Source organism: Chiloscyllium plagiosum, unplaced genomic scaffold (genome assembly GCF_037043375.1).
Source record: "Chiloscyllium plagiosum isolate Xiang-an unplaced genomic scaffold, Cpla_swu_hap1 HiC_scaffold_8, whole genome shotgun sequence".
Taxonomy (NCBI): Eukaryota; Metazoa; Chordata; class Chondrichthyes; order Orectolobiformes; family Hemiscylliidae; genus Chiloscyllium; species Chiloscyllium plagiosum.
In genome coordinates, this window is record NW_028270146.1 from 10,738,027 (window position 1) to 10,750,156 (window position 12,130).

Here is a 12,130-nt window from a genome sequence, read left to right on the forward strand (position 1 = left end):
GCTCTCGCTCTCGCTCACTGCAACCCCCAGGTCATCTCCTCTGCCCTGAAGCTCTTGCTCTTTGCTACCTTCCCCCCACCCTCCCCTCTGACCTATCACCTCCATTCTCGCCCCCATTCACCTATTGTACTCTTCTTTCTCCCTCCCACCCGCCCCCCTATATCTCTCCACCCTGGAGGCTTCCTGCCTCTATTCCTGATGAAGGGCTTTTGCCCAAAACGTTAATTCTCCTGCTACTCGGATGCTGCCTGACCTGCTGTGCTTTTCTTCCCTGCTCTCAGAATCTGTGCCATGACTGATTTAAAGGCAAGCATCCTGTATTCCTTCATAACTACCCTATTAATCTTCCTACCACTTTCAGGGATCTGGGGACCAGCATACCAAGATCTCTCAGTACCTCAGATATTCCTAATGTTTTGCCATTCATAAAGTCTGGTCTTGTTCCTTCAAAAGTATATCATCTCGCATTTTCAGGATTCACTTTCACCTGCCCAGCTGGCCAATCTATTTATATCCTCCTGTAACCTAATATCTTGCTTTGCACTGTCAACTACCTGGTCAATCTTTGTTATCCACAAACTAACTTATAATTTCCAAACCAGGGCAGCACAGTGGCTCAGTGGTTAGCACTGCTGCCTCACAGCACCAGGGTCACATGTTCGATTCCAGCGCCTGTGCAAACTCCACACAGACAGTCGCCATTCTACCCGTGTCTGCGTGGGTTTCCTCCGGGTGCTCCGGTTTCCCCTCTCAGTCCATAAGTGTGCAGGTTAGGTGGATTGGCCATGCTAAATTGCCCGTAGTATTAGGTGCATCATTCAGAGGGAAATGGGCCTGGGTGGGTTGCTCTTTGGAGGGTCGGTGTGGATTGGTTGGGCCGAAGGACCTGTTTCCACACTAAGGAATCTAATCTAATTCTCACCTATATTATTTGAGAATTTTACAAACAATAAGGTACTTAACACTGATCCTTGTGGTATGCCACTGTACACTGGGCTCAAGTTGCACAACAACCTTCTATCATCACCTGCTGTCTTGGGTCACTATGTTGATTTTGCATCCAACTTGCAAGTTACCCTGGATCCTGTGAAATTTTGTCTCCTTTATCAGTTTCCCATGTGGGATCTTGTCAAAGGCTTTGCTGGAAATCTATACAAACTTCAATTCCTTTACCCTTATTCAAGCACTTGGTCATATCCTCAAAAAAAATCCACCTCGTTTGTTAGGCATGATCTCCCTCTGGCAAAGCCACTCTGACTATCCCTGATTAAATCTTATCTCTGAATGTAGATTAATTTTGCCTTTTGCTGATTTTTTTTTTACAATAGTTTCCCTACTATTGATGTTAGACTCGCTCGTCTATAGTTTCCTAATCTAACTCTCTCACCCTTCTCTTAAAGTTAGCTGACCACCAGTTCTCTGACACTTCCCAATGTTAGGTTCTTTTTCCTGAGATTCTTGCACACTTCGTGCAACTGCAACATGCCAACTTCTGTGAACAACAACCAAATTTTATTAAGCACAGTACAGTGCAAGCTTACTGGAAGAACTTTTAACACACACCTGGCAGGGCTTACAGAGTTGTGGCAAAAGCTCTGTCTGAACAAAGGCAACAGTTATTCCTTTATACAAAATCTTTACATCACAGTTAGTAATGCCCACAAGACAACCCACAGCCTTCCCCCACAGTCACATGCTACTCAAGGCACACTGCAGTGATCACCTCATCTCCTGAAACAATGTAATGTAAATCATCCCTTAATGGCCAGATCTGGTGTGAATTGTATTTTTTTAAAACTACAGGGAGTAGTTAAATTCCAAGTGTAATGTTATTATTGATTTCTGAATATGGGATGAAAATGGAAATAGGCTTTTGAATGGCAAGGAAATGGTCATGTAAATAGCTTTGGATAATAGGAGATGATAATGTAATTTCTTACAATTTTATCTGTAAGCCAGAGGCATCCCACCCTAGCCTCGGGACATCCAATTTTCTGCAGGTCAGCAGGGCAAGTTAACTCTTTTAATATCATGCCTTTAATATCAAAATTTGTGTCAGGGCCCCTGTAATTTCCTTCCTCACCTATTGATTAAGTAAATTTTAACCTAGTAACGGGATTCTTAAGAAGTTGGCTAATTGACCATTCTTCAAAATAGTGATCAAAAGATGGAAGTTTTTTTTTATTTTAAATTGTTCATGGGATGGGTTTCACTGGTTGGGCCAGCATTTATTGCCTATTCCTAGTTGCACCGTTGTGCACTGAAGTCTATTTGGTGCAAGTACGCCCAGTTCTGTTAGAGAGGGAGATTCAGATTTTAACTGTGTTAATATATTTCCATGTCAGGCTGGTGAATGGTTTGGAGGGGAACTTGCATATGGTGGTTTTTCCAAGTATCTTTTACCCTTGTTTTTCTAAATGGTAGTTGTTGTAGGTTTGGAAGGTGCCTTGCTGCATTTCTTTAGGAGAGTGAACACTGCAGTTACTGAACATCAATGGTGGAGGGAATGAATATGACCCCAAACAAGCAGGCTGTTTTGTACTGGGTGATAGTCATAGAGATGTACAGCATGGAAACAGACCCTTCGGTCCAACTCGTCCATGCTAACCAGATATCCCAACCTAATCTATTCCCACATTCAAGCACCTGGCCCATATCCCTCCAAACTCTTCGTATTCATATACCTGTCCAGATGCCTTTTTAAATGTTGCAGTTGTACCAGCCTCCTCCACTTCCTCTGGCAGTTCATTCTACACATGCACTACCCACTGAATGAAAAGGTTGCCCCTTAGGTCTCTGTTATATCTTCCCCCCCCCCCCCCCCCCCCACACTAAACCTATGCCCTCTAGTTCTGGTCTCCCCCACTCCAGGGAAAAGACTTTGTCTATTTATCCTATCCATGCCCCTCATGATTTTATACAACTCTCTAAGGTTACCCCTCAGCCTCTGATGCTCCAGGGAAAACAGCCGCAGCCTATTCAACCTCTCCCTATGGCTCAAATCCTCCAACTCTGGCAACATTTTTGTAAATCTTTTCTAAACCCTTTCAAGTTTTATAACACCCTTCCGATAGGAAGGAGATCAGAATTGCATGCAACAGTGGCCTAACCAATGTACTGTACAGCCGCAACATGACCTCCCAACTCCTGTACACAATCTGACCAAGGAAAGCATACCAAACACTGCCTTCTCTATCCTGTCTGAGATTTTTGAGTGACTCTCATCCAGGCAAGTGGGGAGTATTCCATCACACTCCTGACTTGTGCTTTATAGTTGGGTGAGTGAGGAGGCAAGGTGCTGTCTGCAGAATTTCTATCCGCTGGCCTGCACTTGTAACATTTATTTATGTGACTAGTCTAGTTCAGTTCAGTTCAGTTTCTATTTAAGGCAACCCTTGGGATTTTGATATTGGAACCATCAGTGATTCTATTATCATTGATGTCAAGGGCCAGATTCTCTCTTTGTTAGCAATGGTATTGGCTGGCACTTTTGTGTTGTCAATGTTACTTGCCACTTGTTAGCCAAAGCCAGGATATTATCTAGGTATTGCTCAGATCTGGGCTAACAAGTTATCTATGGTATACTGCTGTTGTTTTTAACTGAACTGTTCCACTGGGGCTTTGGTTTGAGTAATAATGAATGGAAGCCCATCTATGTTGTTATTGATAATCTTCCTCCCAATCCTACACTACTATTATGTTGAGGGAAAGTAACAATAAATGGTTCAAGAGTTGTCCTGTGTCTATGGAGTATGATCCAAGGACTATAGGAAGAAAAAGGATCTAATAACTTTGGTTTTGCAGCAGAGGTTAAAAGTTTGGATGTTGAGTAAGTCTGAGATTTAGATGGTTGTGATTCCCATCTTATGCACTCAATCTCTAAAGAATGATGGTGGTGGCTTGGCCAAAATATTGGTTATTTAATCAGGTTTGTGGAATCATGCTCTAGCAAGGTTTAGCACTTGGAGATGGGAAATAATTGGGGTCAAATAAAATAGTACTTCTCAATTTTGAACTTTGTTTTTAGTGGCCTGGAAATGCAAGGAGTTTACATTTTGACAATGGAGCTCAATTCTTTGTGTTGGTTATACCTCAGGATTTGCTGGAACATTTGAAATGACAGAAACACTGGATGAATGAAAAGACCGCTTTGTGAAACCTAAGCATGGCAGGATTACAGCTCATGACGCCTGCTTCATCACCAATGGGTCCCTTTTTTGGACTGCCGTGGCAACAGGAAGCTATCCATGATAACATTTTTACACCAAGGAAATATCAGGTACGTGCTGTTTGGAAGATGGTACATAGAAATAGGTATTATAGGAACAAAAATAAAAACTGCTGGAGAAACACAGCAAGTCTGGCATTTTCTGTGGAAAGAAAGTGGAGTTAACATTTTGAATCCAGTGCCTCTTATTATCAGAATTGTAAGTAGCTAGAAAAACACTGGTGTTTACGCTGAAGCCAAATTAGTGGTGGGGAAGGAGTGGTGAGTGAGCAGGTAAGTGGAGATGGTGTCCAGGAAGAGAAATGTCAAAGGGGTAGTTAAAAAAGATTATAAATTGTAGGCCAGGACACACACACACGCACAAGATTGTTTAAGAGATCGTAAGAGCTCAGAGTAGAAAATGGGTGAGCTGTGCTGAATGCAGCCCATATAACGTGATAATGGGCCTAAGTGTACGTGAGAATGTGTGCTAAAAGCAACCCATGTCATAATAAAAATCACACAACACCAGGTTATAGTCCAACAGGTTTAATTGGAAGCAGACTAGCATCTCCGAATCATGTCATAATAGGATGGGTTGTGAGGTGGGCAAAAAATATTTAAGGACAGAATCAGACTTTAAAGTTATTGAACTCAGTGTTGAGTTCTAGAGGCTCATTGTTGACAGCCCCAATTACAGCTATCTAATATAATATTGTTTGTCGTCATCGGCAATCACTCACTAACAAGTTTGACTGTCAACCTAGGAAGCGCTGGGTCACTGTACATGGATTCTGTGGTTTCTTGCGTGGCTAATGAGCCCAAACCTGGAGCCACATCTCCCACCACACGTTTGGCAGATGTTTCCATGAATTGGGAATTGTCTCTGCCCTCGAGATTGCTGGTAGTACTGATTAACTATAAAAAGGAACAGTTTTTAAATGCACTGTACAAGACAAAATGACTTTTTAAAATATTCAAGCTTATCCACAGGAATGTGCTATTTTAAAGCCAAGTTATTCCCTGTTTTGGGATTCTAGGTATGACTCTTGCTTGAAGAGCAGTATGCCAGTGTCAGATTTGTGGCAGTTCCTTATTCTTTTCGATTGCCATGATTTATATTTAATGTTACTTGTTTATTTTGGGGCATTGGTACTCTTATACAATTGGCAAAATGGAAATTGTAGTGTGTGCTGACCTACACCATTTTTTCCTCCATCATCACCAGTGTTGACCCTGAACTGGGCAGGAAAGTTCAGTCTAGGCTCTAGCTTCTGGCTCAGCATCTAGTGGCCCCTGCTGGAAAGTTTATCTGTCTGAGCATAATTTTAAAAATTTGGCTCAGCTGTCAAGCTCGCTATGATTAAAAAGCCACTCAAATTTGTGCAATTAATGCCACTCAGTCTGTATATATTTTTTTCAACTATAGGAAAGGATAGAAGGAAAATAGTCAATGTTTTATTGGTTTTTAAAAAACATTTTTATTTGCAGGTTGAACTTCTAGAAGCAGCTTTGGAACATAATACTATAGTTTGTTTAAATACTGGCTCAGGGAAGACTTTCATTGCAGTGCTACTTACAAAGGAGCTATCTCATCAGATCAGGGGACAATTCAACAAGAATGGATCACGGACTGTGCTTTTGGTTAGTTCTGGTAAGTACTTTTTAAAATAATTGTTTGAGTGCAGCAAGTAATCAGGAAAGCTAATGGAATGTTGGCCTTTATTTCAATGTGGTTGGAGTATAAGAACAAAGAAAATTACAGCACAAGAACAGGTGCTTTGGCCCTCCAAACCTGCGCCAATCCAGATCCTCTATCTAAACCTGTCACCTATTTTCTAAGTATCTACACCCCTCTGCTCCCTACCCATTCATATATCTGTTTAGATGCATTTTAAATGGTGCTATCATGCCTGCCTCCTCCACCTCTCACTTTGAACTCATGACCCCTAGTAATTGAGTTCCCCACTCGGGAGGGGGGAAGATGCTTCTTGTTGTCCACCCTGTCTACACTCCCATGACCTCAATTAGTTTCTCCCCCCCCCCCCCCCCCCCTCAATCTCTGTCTTTCTAATGAAAATAATTCTTATCTACTCAACCTCTCTTCATAGCTTGCACCCTCCATACTAGGCAACATCCTGGTGAACCTCCTCTGCACCCTCTCCAAAGCATCCACATCCTTTTGGTAATGTGGCAACCAGAACTGTTTGCAGTATTCCAAATGTGGCTGGACTAAAGTCTTATACAACTCAAACATGACCTGCCAACTCTTGTACTCAATACCCTGTCTGCTGAAGGAAAGCATGCCGTATGCTGCTTTGACCACACTATCAACTGCGTTGCCACCTTTAGGGAACAATGGACCTGAACACTCATCTCTCTGGGCATCAACGTTCCCCAGGACTTTTCCATTTACTGTATAGTTCACTCTTGAATTGTATCTTCTAAAATGCATCACCTCTCATTTGCCCAGATTGAACTCCTCCTGCAATTTCTCTGCCCAACTCTCCAATCTGCTGTACTCTGTATGTTCTGCTGTATTCTCTGACAGTCTCCTTCTCTATCTGCTACTCCACCAATCTTAGTGTCATCTGCATACTTATCAGACCACCTATACCTTCCTCCAAATCATTTATGTATATCACCAGCAACAGTAGTCCCAGCACGAGTGCCTGTGGAACACCACTGGTCACAGTTCTCCAGTTTGAGAAACTCCCTTCCTCTGTCTCCTGTTGCCCAGCCATTTCTTTATCCATCTAGCTAGTCCACCCTTGACCCCATGCAACTTCACTTTTTCCATCAGCCTATCATGGGAATCCTTATCGAACACCTTGCTGAAGTCTATGTATATGACATCTACAGCCTTTCCCTCATCAATCAACTTTGTCACTTCCTCAAAGAATTCTATTAGGTTGGTGAGACATGACCTTTCCTGCACAAAACCATGATGCCTATCACTGATAAGCTCATTTTCTTCCAAATGTGAACAGATCCTCTCCCTCTGTATCTTCTCCAGCAGCTTTCCTACCACTGATGTCAAGCTCACTGGTCTATTATTACCTGGATTATCCCTGCTTAAGGAGAAAGTGAGGTCTGCAGATGCTGGAGATCAGAGCTGAAAATGTGTTGCTGGAAAAAGCAGCAGGTCAGGCAGCATCCAGGGAACAGGAGAATCGACGTTTTGGAAGAAGGGCTTATGCCCGAAACGTCGATTCTCCTGTTCCCTGGATGCTGCCTGACCTGCGCTTTTCCAGCAACGCATTTTCAGCTTATCCCTGCTTAAACAAGGGGACAGCATTGACATTTCTCCAGTCCTCTGGGACCTCACTTGTGTTCAAGAATGTTACGGTTCTGTTCGCCGAGCTGGGAATTTGTGTTGCAGACGTTTCGTCCCCTGTCTAGGTGACATCCTCAGTGCTTGGGAGCCTCCTGTGAAGCGCTTCTGTGATCTTTCCTCCGGCATTTGTAGTGGTTTGAATCTGCCACTTCCGGTTGTCAGTTCCAGCTGTCCGTTGCAGTGGTCGATATATTGGGTCCAGATCGATGTGCTTATTGATCGAATCTGTGGATGAGTGCCATGCCTCTAGGAATTCCCTGGCTGTTCTGTTTGGCTTGTCCTATAATAGTCGTGTTGTCCCAGTCGAATTCATGTTGCTTGTCATCTGCGTGTGTGGCTACTAAGGATAGCTGGTCGTGTCGTTTCGTGGCTAGTTGGTGTTCATGGATGTGGATCGTTATCCACATATCGTTTATCCATAGGACAAACAGGAAGTCCGCTAACGATCCGCAATTTGGACTACTTAAGTACTGCTCTGGAAAACCCTCCTGGATGCTTCTTACAAATTGTGCTCCATCTAGACCTTCAACACTAATTGAATCCCAGTCAATTATGGGAAAGTTAAAAATCTCCCATCACCAAGACCCTGTTACTCCTACATCTTTCCATAATCTCACATATTTGTACCTCTATCTCATGCTCACTGTTGGGAGGCCTGTAGTACAGCCCCAACATTGTTACCACATTCTTTTGATTTCTGAGCTCTGTCCATATTGCCTCACTGCTTGAGTTCTCCATAGTACCCTCCTTCAGCACAGCTGTGATATCCTCTCTGACCAGTAATGCAACACCTCCTCCCCTTTTACTTACCCCTCAATCCCGCTGAAGCATCGATATCCTGGGATATTTAGTTGCCAATCATGCCCTTCCCTCAACCAACTCTCAGTTATAGCAATAACATCATACCCCCAATTACTAATCTAAGCCCTATGTTCATCTGCCTTACCTACTACATTTCTTGCAGGGGGTGGCACGGTGGCGCAGTGGTTAGCACTGCTGCCTCACAGCACCAGGGTTCCAGGTTCAATTCCAGCCTCGGGCAACTGTCTCTGTGGAGTTTGCACATCCTCGCCGTGTCTGCGTGGGTTTCCTCCGAGTGCTCCGGTTTCCTCCCACAGTCCGAAGATGTGCAGGTCAGGTGAATTGGCCATGCTAAATTGTCCATAGTGTTAGGTGGGAAATGGATCTGGGTGGTTACTCTTCAGAGGGTCAGTGTGGACTTGTTGGGCCGAAGTGCCTGTTTCCACATTGTAGGCAATCTAATCTTAAAAATAAATGCACCTCAGACCACCAGTCCCTTTGCATTCATCTTTGCCTTAGTTACACTGACTTCATTATCTAATTCCTTACAGGCTTTAGTTATTACCTTCTGACTTCCCACTAACCTCTTCGTTTGGTTCCTATCCCCCTGCCACATCAGTTTAAACCGTCCCCAACAGTATTAGCAAAAACACCCCCAAGGACATTGGTTACAGTCCAGCCCTTGTGTAAACTGTCCAATTTGTAATATTCCCACCTCCCTCAGAAGAGGTCCCAAAGTCCCAAAAATCTGATTTCCCCCCTGCACCGTGTCTCAAGCCATTCATCCTGCCTATTCTTTCATTTCTACTCTGACCAGCATATGGCCCTGGTAGCAATCCTGAGATTACTACCTTTGAGATCCTACTTTTTAACTTGGCTCCTAACTCCCTAAATTCAGCTTGTGGGACCTCATCCTGTTTTTTACTTATCGTTGGTGCCTATATGTACCATGGCAATTGGCTGTTCACTCTCACTTCAGAATGTTCTGCGGCTGATCTGAGACATCCTGACTTGTGCATCTAAGAGGCAACATATCATTTGGGAGTCACATTTTTGACCACAGAACCACCTATCTGCTCCCCTTACAATTGAATCCCCTATGACTGTAGCCCTTCCACTTTTTTTCCCACCCTTCTGTACAGCACAGCGAGCCACAGTGCCATGAACCTGGCTACTGCTGCCTTCCCCTGGTGAGCCATCTCCCCTAGCAGTATCCAAAACGGTATACCTATTTTGGAGGGAGATGACTAAATGGGGCACCTGCACTGCCTTCCTGCTCTTTCTCTGCCTTTTTGGTTACCCATTCCCTTTCTCCCTCAGCAATCCTAATCTGCAATGTGACCAATTCACCAAACATGCTCTCCACGACCCCCTCAGCATCGCCTATGCTCCAAAGAGTGGTGAAATGTTATTGCAACTGTACAAGGTGCTGGTAAAACCGCATTCAGTGTACTCAGCAGTTGTAGTCCCCTTGAGTAAAGATAAAATTTTATTGGAGGGACTTCAGACAAGGTTCATGAGGATGATCCCTGCTATGGAGAGATTGTCCTATGAGCAAAGGCTAAACAGGTTGGGACTCTATTCACTGAAATTTGGAAAAACAAGAGTAAATATATATGATTCCTACAGGGCTTGACAAATTAGATGTTGAGAGTATGTTTCCCTTCATGAGAAGGTTAGGACCAGACAGGATATTAAGGCGATACTTATTTAAGACCCATTTAGAAGTCATACAACACCAGGTTATAGTCCAACCGGGTTATTTGAAACCACAAGCTTTCAAAGTGCTCCTCTTTTGTCAGGTAAGTGAAGAAGAATACACAGGCACAGAATGTATAGGCAGAGAGTTCAATAGGCAGAAAGATCATACAAGTGGTATGAATGGAATGTCGAAAGGCTGAGTTATAAGTTTCTGTAGGTGATCAAAAGTGTCCGACTGTGTGAATAAAGTGTCAGTAACTGAATTGCAAATGAAGGGATGACCAATGATCTGATTAATTGAGGCAGAGAGATAATTGCAAAAAAATTAAAATAAGGTGGAATAATGTGCTAGGTATAAGAGTTGCATGCTGAGGGTCAAAGCAAAGGAACAAGTAATCCACAGCTGTACAAACTAATTGAGGTACATCATAACAAGTTATCAAGATGGTGTCAGAACCGGACAGGATGAAGATTTTTACAGGTATAGAACAGTAAAGTGGGTTTACATGCAGCGCAGCATGAACTCAAGATCATGATTGAGGCAGTCTTCATGGATACGGAACTTGACTCAGTTTCTGCTCAGTGATTGTGTTTCTCAACAGCCACCTTGGAGGGTGCTTACGCAAAGATTGGAGATTGAATGTCCTTGATTGCTGAAGTGTTCCCGACTGAGAGGGAACACTCCTGCCTGGCATTTGTTGTGCGGTGTCCATTCATCATTGTCATAGCGCCTACATGGTCTTGCCAATACATCATGCCTCAGAGCATGCTTGCCTGCATCTTGTGTGGTAGACAACATTAGCCGTGTCACATGAGTATCTCCCATATACGTGGTGGGTGGTGTTGCCACACGTGATGATAGTAGTTATGTTAATGATCTGACACGTCTTGCAGAGGAAGTCTGAGATGAGGATCTTCTGAAGATTGAGAGTCTTTGAAACTTTTTGAAGAGAGCGCTTTTGGAGCAAGAGTCCTTGCGTGTATTTATGGCTGAGATATACTCTAGATAAATCAGGAAAAGGGCAGTAAAGTAGACATTAGGAGTGTCAACATGATCCTGTCGAATGGCAGAGCAGGCTCAAGGGGCCAAACTGAACAGGAGTAAATATTTCTTATGGTCTCATGGATGTGAGCATCATTGGGTTGGTCAGCATTTTTTTGCTCATCTCTTTTGCTCTGTAGAAAATGGTAGTGAGCGTTTTTCTGAACTGCTTAATGTTTAGTGTGTAGCATCCACAGCGCTGTTTGGGAAAAGTTCTCGAATTTTGGCTCCGACAGCTAAGGATCGGTGATAAAGTATGCAACATGGAGATAGGTAGTAGTGTTCTCATGTTTCTGGTGCTTTTGTCCGTCTAGGTATTGGTGAGACGGGAGGTAATTCCTTCAGAATTCCTAGCTTCAAACCTGGTCTTGTAGCCAAAACATTTATATGGCTGATCCTGTTCAGTTCCTAGTCAATGAAAATCCCACCAGGATGCTGTTAATGGAGGATTCAGTGATGATAATGCCATTGAATGTCACAAGGTGATGGTTAGATTCTGTCTTTTGGAAAATGATCAGTGCCCAGCACTTGTGTGATGCAAATGTTATTTGCTACTTGACAGCCAAACCTGAGTGTAGGCCAAGTCATACTGCATATTTTCATTCATTCATGTGACATGGGCAACGCTGGCTGGCCAAAATTCTTATTGCCCATGCCTGGTTGCCCTTGAGAAAGTGGTGGTGAACTACCTTGAACCACTGCAGTCCAAATGTTGTAGATAGACCCGCAATGCCCTTCTGAAGAGAATTCCAGGATTTTGACCCAGCAATGGCAAAGGAGCAGCAATCTGCTTCTAAGTCAGGAAGGTGAATGGCTTGGAAGGAAATTTGCAGGTGGTTTGGGAAACTTGTTCCCCAGTCTGTGCTGCCCATGTCTTTTGGGATGGAAATGGCTTGGAAAGTGCTATCATGTAGACAATCATCATTTACGGGATGAGGGTGTTGCTAGCTTACCAGCATTTTATTACCCATCGTAATTGTCCAAAGGGCAGTTAAGAGTCAGCCACACTTCTATGGGCCGAGAGTCCCACCTAGGCCAGACC

General features: G+C 43.5%; 1 protein-coding gene across 2 annotated transcripts in view; it reads left to right on the forward strand.

Annotated features, from left to right (window-relative positions):
- Positions 1–12,130, forward strand: part of dicer1 (dicer 1, ribonuclease type III) — a 186,111-nt gene that overhangs the window by 73,477 nt on the left and 100,504 nt on the right. For both annotated transcript variants that reach the window (XM_043696915.2, XM_087989583.1), the window contains 2 exons: positions 4,097–4,279; positions 5,699–5,861. In XM_043696915.2, coding sequence (XP_043552850.2) covers positions 4,166–4,279; positions 5,699–5,861 — 277 coding nt within the window. In that variant the 5' untranslated portion in view covers positions 4,097–4,165. The remainder of the gene's footprint in view (positions 1–4,096; positions 4,280–5,698; positions 5,862–12,130) is intronic.